A 12,292-nucleotide genomic window follows, 5' to 3' on the forward strand; every position below is an offset into this window, starting at 1 on the left:
AGTTCCAAAAAAATTTTATCACAATTTTATTTTTATTTTTTTAATTGACAGTTGTTGTTTTTTGATTGAATAATTGTGAAACAAATTGAACTCCACAGTTTCTGCTGCAGTGAGTCAATAACGATGTCGTGATACATTTAACCACATCTTCCCTCTGCCGCCACCTAGAGGATAAAAGAGCTTCTACACTGCTACTTCAGTGACCCATTGGCCATACCTCGAAACTTCTGAAGTGAGGAACTTTTAACATTTTAAAAGCAAAGTTAATTTTTTATACGATATAAATTAACATCTTTCTTTAGTATAAATCCAGGACGAAGACCAAAGACTACTCCTGAGCATTTTACGTGGAAAACACAGGAGAGAAAAAGACAGGACACGTGACTTGTGTCAAGGTTCACGCGCGGCGCTTCTTCACGCAGCTGACTGCTAGTTTATCGTTTTTATTTATTTATTTTTGGTAATTAGGTTTTAGCTACAAACGGAACACAAAAAAAAATAAAAAAATAAAAATCAGGACCCTGAAGTGTTCGAGGACCGGGTCCGACCATGAACTGTTTGCGAAGTGATAAATACAAAGTTCCACATCTGCAGACTGCTTCCAATTAGCGACTCTGTGACTGGAGCCTCTGACTCTGGTAATAGGATCCGTCCTACACGCTGCAGGCCATGCTGTGTTTACCATCATTGCTGCTGTTTTGTTCTCCACCAACTCTGTTGTTTACTTGCCCCTTTGGGAAACATTTCCAGGTAATTGTCGTGACAGATTATTCTACAACACCTCAACCTATTTTTGGAGCTATTTCTGATTCCTCCGTGTATTAAAACGTTTTTCCGAGTTAACAGTTTTTAAGAAAATACGGAAGACTGATGTCCCACAGCAAGCAGAGAGCTCGGTGACGGTGGACTTTGGACAGTAGGACAACACTGGTGAGTTTGACTTGTTCTTAATTTAAAAGGTGTGGTGTCTATGTTAGTTATGTGCATTAATACCCAGCAGTTTTCAAGCGATAACCTCGTGGTGCGTTAAAGTACGCCTCGTACATTATAACGTTTTAAAATAATGTCGCTTAAACGATTTAATCCGCCACATTGTTATTTAAAACTTCTTAACTAACATGATTAATAATGTTTATTCTGACCAAAATTACAATTACTTCTACATTTATTAGTGTTGAAAAAAACCCCTGAAAAATATAAAGTGAAATCATCAAGAAATGTTCTTTTAGATATGACTAAAAGGTAACTGAGCAAGGAAATGTTGCGGACCTATTAATGATGCTGAAGAACACGGAATTCCACAACCTTTCAGATTAAGTTTTATGTGACATGTTAATTATATATGGGAAGATAGAAAACACCATAACAACTCAGTGACTGCCATTTCTTGCATGTCATGTCTTTTACATGTTCCATCTTTGCATATGTTTCACACAGGAAGATAATTGGTGGCGCGCCATCTGCTACTACATTTCCTCTGTAAACCTTTTCAGTTTAACTGACATTTACAAATATGACAAAAGTTGAAACGTTTGTAAAAATAAAAAGCGATCTCATATATTTGAGATTGGAGTTGTCTTAAGATGGGAGAAGTTCACTTTGCGAATTGTTAGCGCTGGCTTCAGCATCCAGCTGATCTGAATTTGTACCAAGATATGTTGCAGACAGAGTTATTGACTCCAGTTAAGACATTAACTGCTTCTAATCATTTTAACTTTATGTCTTTTTAACTTTCCCTTTAATAACTTGAACACGTTAGCCTATGTTTTATGCCGCTGCTTCTCCAACTCAGATCCACTAAATGCAGGAAGATGAGGAGAATGTCTGGGCTTTGCTTCTTTTGAGCTGCTTAGCAACAGGTAATTTGCTTTAAAATAGGGTTTAAAAAAATATTTCTTGAGCTTTACTCTTTTGTTGCTGGAGCATGTTGTCATTGGTCCTCTTGGGCTCATTAATTTCAATGAATGTTGAGTTGGAATAGATGAATTTTTGAACTCAAATACTCTTTACAGGTGCATGCTTGACATCTGTAATATGTGCACAAAAAATATATATTCTGCAGCAAATGATACCCACACTAGTACATTTCTTCAACCAGCTGCATGCAGACATTTGTCAGAAGAAATAAAGACAAAGTAAAAAGTACAAAAGCTCAAATAAAGTCTAAAGAATGTGCAATTAATCTGATTCATATTTTAATTTAAATGTTGTACTTTGTACACATATGTTAAAATTATTTTTGCCACATTCTGCTTTGCAGAATGTTGTTCAAGTGCAATAAATCCAAACTCAATAAGTAATCATGTTAAATAATCAGGATTTTTGTGTTCTTTTTTTCATAATCGGGCAGTTCTACTACATCCATATTGCATGCAACACCAGACTACAGTCAACCGTGGTTTAGTTTGGACAACCTTCTGAGCTGTGCAGTCCAAAATCCTCATCTAAAATCATGAAGGTGCCATCCTTAAATGCAACTGATCTTTTTCTCTTTAAGTGAAGTTTGTGATTATCAAACGACATCTTCATTTAGAAATCACTCCGTATAGACATCAGACAAAAAAAAGTCAATTATAATGAAAAGAGAAGTTCAAAAATGTGAGCACATCCCTTCATTTAGGAGAATAACCAAGGAAGTGTTAATTTGACACATTTCTGTGAAAATTCATAAACCTCCTCAAGCAGTCATTTGAATAAATAATGTCCATATAATTATTCTTATAGGCAAACGATCTGTAGGACAAATGGGGAAAAACAGGATACTGAACATAATCAGAAACAGCAGCAGCTCTCTGTATTTATACAAAGCACCATATGGGGGTTCAGTAAACTCAGACTGCATGTGATGCCTTTGTGAATTTTCTGACATGGCTGAAAAGACAAAACTATGATTGCAGTGGCTCCAGTTTTACATCATGCAACATCCACATATAGTATTTGTCCAGTATGCCATTTTTATCAGCTGGGACACTAACCTCATAAATCTTGTTAAAGGTTTTCACCTGTTCTGCAGTTTGGGTCTGTATTTTTAATTGTTCTTTACTTTTTTCCCTTTTTTTCAGTCAGAGAAGCTCCATAGTTAAAAAAAAAATAAAAAATCGGGTTGAGTACATCGGGGTTCTTATTGTACATCTGTAGGGAGCATGCTCTGCAGTCATGTTGTCATGCCAGCTACAAAAGTGAAATAAATGCAATGTAATGCCACTGATCCTGATATGGTTATTTTAACCCCATTTCAAGAAAGAATAATAGGGACAAACTGATAGGTGTGTGGTTAAGTGAAAAATAGCCACAAAAAATCTCCATATATGCTGATGATACCGTAATTGTAAAAGATTAAGGGAAATAAAACCAAACAAACATCCTGACTTGCTTCAGAGGGTCTCACCCTTTTACAAACAACACTAAAAACATATCACGTAGCATCTTAATATTGCAATATACGTACTATCCTAGACACACAGAGATAGTGCTTCCTTTGTGCTACCTGTTCAGAGCAGAAGCTCCAAAGCGTAGCTCAGATCTGATCCCAACACCTTCAGCATCTTGTCCATCTCTGACCGTGAGGGTCTTCACCTTAATGAGATGCTAAAGCTATGCTACAGAAAAGCTGGCCTTGCTCAAAGTGACTTGCAAATAGCAAAGAAATGTTGAGGGATATGGGGATAGGGAATGTGAAGCACCAGTTTTCATAGCTATCTGCACACCAGACCACAATCTCCACCATTAACTGCTGATCCACAACCGGATGATGTAGAAAATTGGACCTAAACCTTATCCAGAATGCTAGGTACAAAATATTAGCTAAGTGGATGCGGAGGTTGACCAACTATTGGCATGCAATAACCTAAATGGTGAGAGGATTTATACACGGCCCAGGATAGGGGCAGCAGCCTTTCAGTCAGCAGTTTGTGTGCAGTGGACGTCCTTCCAGTTTGATGTGATACTCCAGGTACACAATGCCTTTATATCACCATCTGACCAGTATCCAAAACTAGCTTGTTGACAGACGCAACAAGCACAATCCGTGCTGCACATCTGCTGAGCATTGTGTTAGTACAATCCAAGAAGATCCTCGAAAGATAAATGAAAGTAATTTTAGTGTTAATTATTGTTGGCAATCAGAATCTTCTGACTTCTTCATGCTTTTGATTGACAGTTTGATTAAAAACAAATACCTGATCAGTATTCTAAGAGAAAAATTGCCAGGCAGGCCAGAAAAGAAAAAAAAAAAAGGTACAATTTGGGGACCATCTAGGCTCTATTGCAGGATTTATTTTCAGCGGAACCTGGGTCTGTAGGGTCCTGGTGGCAGCAGAAGTGGGCTCAGAGCCGCTGCCTGGAGTCGTGGCTGTAGCTGCCCGGTGAACTTCGATTGCGATGGGGCTTGTAGGCATCCTGATAGGGGTCCTGGTAGTCCTGGTAGGGGTCCTGCTGCTCTCGGCTGTGCTGCGAGCCAGAAGACATGCGGTTGCGTCCCTTATGCGCTCGCTCATTGTGGTAATTTTCGTCCGATGTCATCAGGTTGCGCCGCTCATTTGCGGTGGAATGGTCTCCTGTGTGGTTGCTTTGTCGCATTCTTTGGCTCTGATGATCACATGAATGTACCAAAGAGACAGATGAGCCACCAAAAAGAAAAGACTAGACAGTATTGCAGAGCCAATGTAGATAATATATGTACAACAGAAGCTCAAGGCACAAAGAGTTTCCTTTTCTGAGAATCAAAAATCCCCACAAGAGGACATTCAATTGTGCTATGGATACAATCCAATGGTGTTTCACCTCAAATGCACTGGATTTACCTGCAGACCAGAGATGCTGGTGGAATAAGGGGTGAGAGTAGTGGGCCCCAGGTTCCGTCCCATCAGAGGGTTTAGAGGTGTTGCCATCGAGGTATGAGTTGCTTTCCAGTAGGCCTCAAGGTATTCAGCAAGGTGTTCACAGGCGTCCTCCAGCTGGTTTTCATCCAGGATGATGTCAAACATTTCCTGTCGGTAACAGATGGCAGTAGAGGAAAATGTGCAGACCCTTTTTTTCAAGATAAACTTGGCAACAGGTGTCATTTAAGAAGATGTCATACAATCCATACTTGCGTCTAATATTTCATGACTGTTTGTTTCCCCATTGCTTGATTTAGACATATGAAAAGGGACCTTTTAAAGTCAACGGCTGGATGCTTACCGGTGGACACTGAGACAGTTTTTCTGCTGCCACAAGCTGAACATTTAGGTGTTTGCTCTGTGACTTCCCTCTGGACTTCACTAACCTCTGAAGAACCTGGATGAGGGAACAGTGAAAGAGGTCCTTGAATAAGAAGAATGCAGAATCTAATCCATGACGAATAAGGAAACAAATACAAGTTTTCAGAGATGCAATTTAAGTACCCACTGCTGGTCTTTAACTGCATTTCTATCCTGGATGCAAATATTGGCAGAGTAAAGCCTGCCATTGACTTGATGTACTCTTTGTTGTCCATAGAAAGCACTCCTGGCTCAAGACTTTGACTTTTTCTTTCCAAATGTAGCGAGTGCAGTGAGTAACTCTGGTTTTTCCTTTTCTATAGAAAATACTTCTGACCCAGTGTTTCCGTTTACCTGTGTCTCTTCCTTTGGATTAAGCCATTACTTTTTAAATTGTAGGCAAAACAATTTTACTTTCCAGACTGTATTCTAGTCTCACTTTACCTTTGGTGAGGAGACTTTGACATGGACAATGATGGGCGCCAGTGAAGTCTTGAGGAGCTGGGCTGGGTGGTTAATGGTGTCAGCGTCCAAGACAACCAACTGAAGGGAGCGCGCCAACTCAAAGATTCTTTCAATCTCACTTTGCACCTCAGCTGTAGACAAACATTTCTCATTTGGCAGCGTTTTCTCAAGTGTAAACCATCATTTAGTTTTCTTGTGCTTATCAAGATGTTCTACTTGTATTAATAGCCAGAGAAAATCTTACCTAAGCTGGAACGAGTGTTGGATCTTTCAATAATGGCTCGTTTACTGGGGTTGTTCAGAACGGACCTTTTGGCCAATGAGATGTCTGCAGTTACTCGTGTTATAGTTATCCTAAAAAAAGGGGAGAGATACTGTACACAATTGTATGGATGTTGGCAGATATCTTCTAATGTTTTGGCACCTTTTATCTGAAAGCAGATGGTAGTGAAGCTTTTTAAGCACCCTTTATTTTAGATTGTGACTGAACAGTGACTTCCAATTTTCCCATGGTTAGACATATGAAAAACATGCAACGGTGACACTTGTGCAGAATATTTTAATATCAGTTACTATTTTATTTTTTTATATATGTAGGTTTTGTTGGCTCTAGTGACCTTTATTTGAAAGTAGTTCGATAGGAAACAGGGTAGTGAGAGAGGGGGAAGACATGCGGCAAATGTCGCCAGGCCGGGAATTGAACCTGCGACCACCGCCAAGAGGACTAAGGCCTCGATACATGGATCGTGCTTTGCCCCTGCCCCCAGCACCCAATATCAGCTACTATTAAGAAAGATTTTCCTTTCTTTCATTTCAAAACAACTTCGCTGCTATTTGGAGCTTTAGCATCACACTCAAAGTATCAGTATTTGTATGCATGGCACTTGAAAAATGATATCCAACCTAATATTGCACCTAAGTAGTCCAATTCCAATTCAGTATTTTGTGCAGCTCTCTGTCCATTTGTCCATTTTGGGATCAAACATTACCGGTTTATCACCCCCTAGTGGCCCAGCATTGGAACTTCACTGTATTTACAAATTTCTGCCTGTCTCACTCTGATCTGTGATTCCTTTTTGTTGTTGTTGAAGAAAGCAAAACTTTAGCAGTGCAGAAAAGACTTCACCAAACATTTTCATTTTATTTTCAATATAAATACTGTATGTTCAATTTCAAAACTGAGATGTCTTTTGGATTTTGCAGATGTTTTGCATCCATTTTTAAATTTTTTTTAATTTTCTCTTCAAAGTGGTGGGGACATGCAGCTATTCCAAATTATTCTTATATTTTTTTCTCACCTGCCATCAAATCTGTGCTTGAGGAAGTCAAATAGGGCTTTCTGCATCATGTCTGTCACCTGCAACAGAGAGGATTATGTCCAAGTCAGGCAACTCCTGAAGGCAAGCTGATGCACAGCAGCAAAGGGAGCTAAAAAATAAAAAGGACTCCACACAAATTTTTATGTGTGGAAAAAAAGAACAATAATATTTTTTGCACTGCACTATATAAGTTTGCAGTCATACACTGACATCACATCAAAGACCTGAGGTCAGGTCACCAGAACCATCAGGAACTTCTACATAGAAATTTGAGACAATTTTAGTTTGCCATTACATTGTTTTCTTGTTTTAGGGTTGTTGAGATAAACCTCAACTTTACATAGGCAGGAGGACAGTGCAGTGGAGCTGTGTAGATGTTTAACTGCTGCTCATATAGCAACATGAACTAACATCAAGTCCAAATCAGTCCAGTTACTCAACATATTTTTATTTGACCTCCTGTTTTCCTCGTTAGTCAGGCTCCAATCAGTGCATTACACGGCTTGTAAATGTAACTTGTAATTATCTTGGCCAACAGAAAGCTATTTGTAGGAATTGAGGGAAAGACCTGCAAGGCCTTATCTCCTTTCCTGCACTCTAATGCCGGTGAAGGCATTGAAAACGGTCAGATCAGCGTTAATTTTCGCTTGTATTTGGTGGCAGCAGTGAGGAGTTGCAAAGTACAAAATTCCAATTTTAGATCCTGCCATAAGGAGATCCAGCTTACCTCGTAACCTTTGAGCGAGGGTCCCACCAGCACCACGGGCCTCATGGAGGGCACCACATCATACGGGGGTATGTGCTCCGTCTGTCAACACAGAGTGGCAGCAGCAGATTCGTCACAAACACTGAAAGCAGCCCAGAATAACTCCACAGAAGATTCACACAGCAGATGGTTCTAATCAGCCGAAGCCAAGGAACAGTCACACATAAAAGTGGGAAATATGAGGCCATGTTGGCGCACGAAGCAAATGAAGTAATTTGCCTGTAAAACAAGCTGAAACTGATCCACTTATAGGTGAAAATAAATGCGTATTAGATACTTATTGATCCGAAGCACAAATATTATATTTGACCCCTGAACATTTTTGGATCATCAAGCAAACCTTAATAAAGTTTATAAGGGAGAAAAGCTACACAAATCTGCAGGGCTAAATGTGAAAATATAACTGTTCCTTTTACGTCATGAATGAGCTGAATTATTATAATTCTGCAAGGAAAAGTGGGCCAGAATTCCCATGGTGATGTAGACACACTGATTTTAATCTCTATCTTGCAGAAGCAGATATATTGGCACCAGGTATTAGCTTTTGGGAGAAATTTATGTTGTTTGGAGTGTTTCCCTCCACCCCTTTAATAAATAAATAAATATCTCTCTAAATTCTTATCATTATATACTAAAATGTTAAGGTTAATTGAATCTCATGTTCTCTCATCTTTACTTATAATTTACTATTCAAATGTTCTGAGACATTCTAATCAAGATAGAAAGTAGAGTACTCAATATAGTACAAGGTTCTTATGTCCTTAAAATCAACATTTAAAGTATAAGTAAATCAAAAACTATAATTTAAGATGAACAATTAGTTTAAACATTCAACTAAATATATTTTAAGGCTTATTATGCATTTTTGCAATTTTACCAGAGTCATCAGTAACTGAATCTGGTGCTGTATTGATAATTGTGATGATTTGGCTCGGTATGCGTCGGTATATTGCTCAGTGTGAGCTTGCCGTCAGTGCTACCAGCGCCTGTCACGTTACTATGATGCCGGCAAAAGTCGAGGAATGGTGAATGGATGAGTTTGCAGCCACCAACTTACCACTTTCTGTTTCTGCTTTCCTGCGGGAGGGGAGAGAAGACAAGGAGGAGACAATCAGTTGCAGCAACGTCTTAGAAACATTTAAACATGCCTCACATCAGCTGGTAGTTGTAACAGTTCATAAAAAATGAAACATGTCAATAATGTCTACAATGTATAAAATAAAACAAGAAGTATATCTACAGTCCTAAGGTTATATTCACAAAGTGCAGTTCAGAGGGGGGGGGTCATAGTCTTGTCGTTGGTTAGCCCCAGTCTCAGAGCGCCTGCAGTCCTCAACTGGAGGAAGAGGAGGATCATGGGATAATGTACCAGCGACTCTATGCAGTAACCTTAAGCTCTATGTGGAGACATGGGAAGGCTTTAGATTCTTATGCTATCTATGATTTTTGAGGTTCAGGGTGTTTGGCTGTAAGCTCGCAGGTGGGTTATTAACACCCTTCTCTCCCCCTGTCCGATGTTCTCACCTGCTGAGGATATGAGTGGTCGGATAGAGGCTGACACCTCATCCTCCACACTGGAAGAGGAGTTTCCTCCAGACTTACTGAAAAACACAAGAAGGGATAAAAAAAAAGACAGAAAAACATGGTGGCATTAATGTAAAAAAAAAGAAATTACTAATTTTTTTATCTCAAAAAAATTGAGAATGTATGTTGGTGTTCAATTAATCATCTTAAAGCTGTTTTTTTTATAACCCAAGAAATCTACTTCGAAACTACCTACATTTTGAATTTGTCAAGAAAAGCCATTTAGTTAACTCAAGCAAACATTGTACACTTATTTCAATTAACAAGGAATTTAAATGAGTTCAATGCAAAACAGACATTCTCATTGCTTTCTCCTGGAGGTAGAATTATTAATATCTTATCTACCTGAAGCACTGGAAAAAAATATTTCTGAGCTATATTGTTTCATGCCTAATCAAGTCACTTGTCATTTATCAACTTGTAGAGATGTTAACTTTGAAATCATCACCTTCCTAAGATAATGGCCCAAGTCATTTTTTTGCCAACCGTGACTCATTTTTTGCCTAAATTATATTTTGGCAAAAAAATAAATAAAAAGATTTATGCCATTATTTAGATGATCATTTGAAAGTTAACATCTACAAGTTGCTAAATGATAAGTGACTTGATTAGGGCATAAAGAAATATAGCTAACCTATACTTTAGCTTATCTAAAAGTGAAAGGTCTGTTCAGTAACTTGCAAAATGTCCAGTATTTAATAATTAATCTGTCCACAGCTAGCTCTGAATCGGATTCAAACTAAAACTAAAACAAACTAGTAGATGATTAAATAATTAAGGCTACCAACATAAAATGAACTCAGAAATCTGAAAGACTGAAGAACCCGATTCTGCTGGTTCCACAACACCAAGCAATCCCCTGGATTATTAATATTTTGCTCAACCAAATTTTACAGATATGAATTCTCATACATCTGAGTCAGCAAACACCACATCAGATTGGCCATCTTACTCAGCAAACATGTCAATCAAACCTTAACAAATATAACAGTAGCAGCAGAAACTCAAAAAAGGCAACAGGAACAAACATATTGTTTATAGAAAAATTATCTACTGTAGCTTTAACTACTTTAGAGCATTTTGCATAATTGCAAAACTTTAAACTTATTTCTAGTAAAGTTTAAAGCAATACCCTATCAAAAGAAGACTAATTTTGAAAATAATGCAAAACACGTTTTTCTCCTGTTTAACTTTAACGTGAGACGTTCTTATAAGTATTTGTGTCCATCACTATCTGCCTCCCTTTTAAGCAAGACGCTGAAGCACTCCATTCCACTAAGATTACTATTACTCCGACCTGCACGGCCAGAGGATGTGAGTGAGTTATTGCATTAACTGCAGATGACAGAACATTCAAGAGCAATTATGCACACATGGAAATGGAAAGTGGTGATAGGAGTGCTAAGTAGAGCTAATTGGAACAAAGCCATGAATAGAAGAAACGACGCACAAGGGGGTGAGTCGCAGTCAGGCCAAGATTGAGGATCACTTGAACAGACAGGTGCTGACAAACGAAGGTGATTACTGGTTGAAAAAAATTCATTTGAAATTATTTAAAATTTGTATGTTGAACTCAATCTGTTCAGGAGCACTATGGAGAGCAGAAACCAAAAGCATCCAGAGCTAAGTATGCTAATGTTTTTTTCTTCCTGTTTAACATAATGTAAAAAAAATAAAAATCACATATAGCAAAACCTAAATACATTTAACTAGTCTATGCATTCATTTATGTTACTTTGTCAGTGTAATGTTTATAGATGGTGATGTGCTTAACTCAAAGTGTGGCCCCAAATCAATTTCTGCTCAGGGCCCCATGCATTGTTTGACCGGCACTGTTACCAAAACCATCCAGGAAAAACAATTAAACTCAAACCAAGGAGAAATGAAAAAATGTAAAATTTAAATATAACAGATTTTACAAACAAATAAAAATAAAATGGATTTATATTTCATGAAGACTGTTCTTAAATACAATAGAATATGTTGAATGTAAATGTAATTGTTTTACATTATAGTTCAGGAAATATAAAATGCCTCATAAAGAGGATTTATTTCTGTTTTGTGTTTTAGAGATCTGGATAAATGAAAATCAAATTCTGAGATTTTTTAGTTAATTGCTAAACATTTTATGTAACGTTATCTTGCCATTTGTGATTTTTTTCCCCTCCTAATCTAAACAAAGAAACTGATTATAAATTATAGCAATGTATTTTTTCCCTGCAAATGTTTTAACATAAGGAGCTCTTCCTTTAAGAGCAACAAAGCTCCTATCACATTTAGATTTTTCTTTTGTGTGACCTTTTGTGGCATTGTTAGAAGAAGAAGAAGAAGAAGGAGAAGAATTACTTTATTCATCCCAGCAGGGAAATTATTTGAGAGTGAGTGTGTGTTTTCTGTTGCCTACCCTTGGACTCGTCCTCTCTTTTGCTCCTGCTGGAGCCGGATGTTCTCGAGCTTCAGAGGGCTGGGAATGAAGCCGATCTCACAGCCCTCTTTTACCAAGCGCCCGATCCACCAGTCATTGTTGAACTTCTGAACACAGCAAAGCAGCTCGTGAACAACACCTTTTCAAAATCTATTAGAGATAATCTGTATGACAGAAGTTTAGAATGATGTCAGGATACTTCTGGTGTTGGAATTTACAGACGTGCCTCTTTTATGTGGAGGAAGTCCTTGGCATCAAAGGAGATGGCTGTTGCCGGTACTGGAACATCCTCATCCAGTGCGCCACAGTAGCTGACATTGGTCCTTACAGCAAATGCCACAGGTTTACCCTGGAGGACAAAGGCACAACTAGATTCAATTGAAATCTATTCAGTTTTATACATCTAAACAACTGGTTGGAGACTCTGGTGGAGCTATTGCTACCATCAAGTTTGGGTACTTTACCATAAAAAGTTGTCCTGGCCTTGTTGTTC

General features: G+C 38.2%; 1 protein-coding gene and 1 long non-coding RNA gene across 4 annotated transcripts in view; one reads left to right on the top strand and one right to left on the bottom strand.

Annotated features, from left to right (window-relative positions):
• Positions 1–12,292, top strand: part of LOC116716042 (uncharacterized) — a 26,076-nt gene continuing 13,784 nt past the window's right edge. The window contains exon 1 of the long non-coding RNA XR_004338374.1: positions 1–930. This is a non-coding gene — a long non-coding RNA (uncharacterized LOC116716042). The remainder of the gene's footprint in view (positions 931–12,292) is intronic.
• Positions 2,174–12,292, bottom strand: part of LOC116716039 (voltage-dependent L-type calcium channel subunit beta-4-like) — an 18,158-nt gene continuing 8,039 nt past the window's right edge. For 2 of the 3 annotated variants that reach the window (XM_032556779.1, XM_032556781.1), the window contains 11 exons: positions 12,026–12,148; positions 11,779–11,906; positions 9,315–9,391; positions 8,848–8,867; positions 7,752–7,832; positions 7,004–7,062; positions 5,950–6,059; positions 5,685–5,836; positions 5,182–5,277; positions 4,803–4,988; positions 2,174–4,587 (listed from right to left, as the gene is read on the bottom strand). In XM_032556779.1, the coding sequence (XP_032412670.1) occupies positions 4,327–4,587; positions 4,803–4,988; positions 5,182–5,277; positions 5,685–5,836; positions 5,950–6,059; positions 7,004–7,062; positions 7,752–7,832; positions 8,848–8,867; positions 9,315–9,391; positions 11,779–11,906; positions 12,026–12,148 (1,293 nt within the window). In that variant the 3' untranslated portion in view covers positions 2,174–4,326. The remainder of the gene's footprint in view (positions 4,588–4,802; positions 4,989–5,181; positions 5,278–5,684; positions 5,837–5,949; positions 6,060–7,003; positions 7,063–7,751; positions 7,833–8,847; positions 8,868–9,314; positions 9,392–11,778; positions 11,907–12,025; positions 12,149–12,292) is intronic. The other variant, XM_032556780.1, reaches the window with a different exon arrangement.

Source organism: Xiphophorus hellerii, chromosome 24 (assembly GCF_003331165.1).
Source record: "Xiphophorus hellerii strain 12219 chromosome 24, Xiphophorus_hellerii-4.1, whole genome shotgun sequence".
NCBI lineage: Eukaryota > Metazoa > Chordata > Actinopteri > Cyprinodontiformes > Poeciliidae > Xiphophorus > Xiphophorus hellerii.